Source organism: Ixodes scapularis, unplaced genomic scaffold, assembly GCF_016920785.2.
Source record: "Ixodes scapularis isolate PalLabHiFi unplaced genomic scaffold, ASM1692078v2 PGA_scaffold2__306_contigs__length_199485367, whole genome shotgun sequence".
Classification (NCBI taxonomy): domain Eukaryota; kingdom Metazoa; phylum Arthropoda; class Arachnida; order Ixodida; family Ixodidae; genus Ixodes; species Ixodes scapularis.
In genome coordinates, this window is record NW_024609857.1 from 98736680 (window position 1) to 98738768 (window position 2089).

A 2089-nucleotide genomic window follows, 5' to 3' on the forward strand; every position below is an offset into this window, starting at 1 on the left:
TGAAGAAGCCAAGGGGCAGCTGGTGGAGGGCGTGTTGCTAGGAGTGGTCGCCTTCATGTGGTCTCCAAGAGTCTGTCGATTAGATGCTTTTTGTCTCCAAATGAAGGTCTCTCTTACCATGGGCATCCATCGAAGACACCAAGGGGCAGCTGGTGGACGGTGTGCCGCCAGAAGTGGTCGCCTCCATGTGGTCTGCAGGAGTTTGTCGACTAGATACTTGTTGTTTCCAAATGAAGGTCTCTCTTACCATGAGAAACCATTGAAGAAGCCAAGGGACAGCCGGTGGAGGGCGCGCTGCCAGGAGTGGTCGCCTCCATGTGGTCTGCAAGAGTTTGTCGATTAGATACTTGCTGTTTCCAAATGAAGGTCTCTCATACCATGAGCACCCGTTGAAGAAGCCAAGGGGCAGCTGGTGGAGGGCGTGTTGCTAGGAGTGGTCGCCTTCATGTGGTCTGCAAGAGTTTGTTGATTAGATACTTGTTGTCTCCAAACGAAGGTATCTCTTACCATGGGCACCCATTGAAGACGCCAAGGGGCAGCTGGTGGAGGGTGTGCTGCCAGGAGTGGTCACCTCCATATGGTCTGCAATAGTTTATCAATTAGATACTTGTTTCCAAATGACGGTCTCTCTTACCGTGGGCGCCCATTGAAGAAGCCAAGGGGCAGCTGGTGGAAGGTGTGCTGCCAGGAGTGGTCGCCTCCATGTGGTCTGCAATAGTTTGTCGATTAGATACTTGTTGTCTCCAAATGAAGGTCTCTCATACCATGGGCAACCATTGAAGAAGCCAAGGGGCAGCTGGTGGAGGGTGTGCTGCCAGGAGTGGTCGCCTCCATGTGGTCTGCAATAGTTTATCGATTAGATACTTGTTGTTTCCAAATGAAGGTCTCTCTTACCGTGGGCGCCCATTGGAGAAGCCAAGGAGCAGCTGGTGGAGGGCGTGTTGCTAGGAGTGGTCGCCTTCATGTGGTCTGCAAGAGTTTGTCGATTAGATACTTTTTGTCTTTTTGTCTCCAAATGAAGGTCTCTCTTACTATGGGCACCCATTGAAGACGCCAAGGGGCAGCTGGTGGAGGGTGTGCCGCCAGAAGTGGTCGCCTCCTTATGGCCTGGAAAAGTTTGTCGATTAGACACAGGTTTTTGCGCCTAAAAACTGGTGCTACATTTTGAAGCAATGGAAGCACTAATGTCCACAAACGAAATACACCCCTATTAATACAATTCACGTGGTTGGAGAGGTAAACAAAGCATTACCTTGAACTGTGCCAGTTTCCCGGCGAGCCTCGGGGTGAACAGAAGGCACTGCAGTTCTTGTCAGCCTTGTTTTTGCAGGATCCATGAAGTCTCGTGCTAAGAAGTGATCGCTACAGATGCGATACTTCATGAACAGCTCAGTCGCTTGTTTACCCAGAGGGTCGTCCCTGTTCGCATACTGGAGCCAGGCCTTCGACCTGCAACATGTATTGTTGTTCACTATTGTAAAAGGGGCGCCTCGGTCAAACATATAGCTGCCTGGTCACGGTGATCTATATATTTTGGTGCCACTTGAGATTGATAAGTGAAATAATATTGCCTGAAAGCATTCCAGTCGTATAAACGTGCACATACATCATATTTCCGATAGCTCAAGAGTTGCGCAAGGCTGCAAACACAAAAGTAGTAACCCAATCACTATTATTACCACGAGACCAATGGAGTATTGAGTACTAAGTCGGTGTTGACGAACTGGCCCAAGTAAATTTTTCCTATGCCAGAAAACAGTGTTTTTCTCGCAAGCTAGTGCTTTACAGTTTTTGCGTGAATTATGATGTTTCAACACGTATATAGAACAAATAATCGACTCTTTAGCACAATCTCAATCCAGTCCTACAAAATGTATAATTTTTCGTGCAATTCGCTACTTGGGAACCAAAATTTTGTTAAGATCACTCTCCACGACTATTCACTACACAGTACTTAGGGCGAAGTGGAAAGTTTCCAGTCGCATTCGTTACAAACAGATAAAAAGCTTTTATAATAATAATAATGACTTTATTTTCAGTGCCCAAAAACAACCACAGCGGTCTTCACTTTGGTGCACCTGTTCAATCC

At 47.3% G+C, this 2089-nt stretch overlaps 1 protein-coding gene across 1 annotated transcript; it reads right to left on the minus strand.

The window, feature by feature from the left end:
* Positions 1-599: 599 nt before the first annotated feature.
* On the minus strand, positions 600-1611 carry LOC120836822 (probable GPI-anchored adhesin-like protein PGA18). The gene is made up of 6 exons (XM_040205897.1): positions 1607-1611; positions 1253-1449; positions 1033-1107; positions 895-969; positions 765-839; positions 600-709 (listed from the first exon to the last, which is right to left on the minus strand). The coding sequence occupies exons 1-6, from the start codon at positions 1609-1611 to the stop codon at positions 600-602; spliced, it is 537 nt and encodes a 178-aa protein (XP_040061831.1).
* Between the last annotated feature and the right edge of the window lie 478 nt (positions 1612-2089).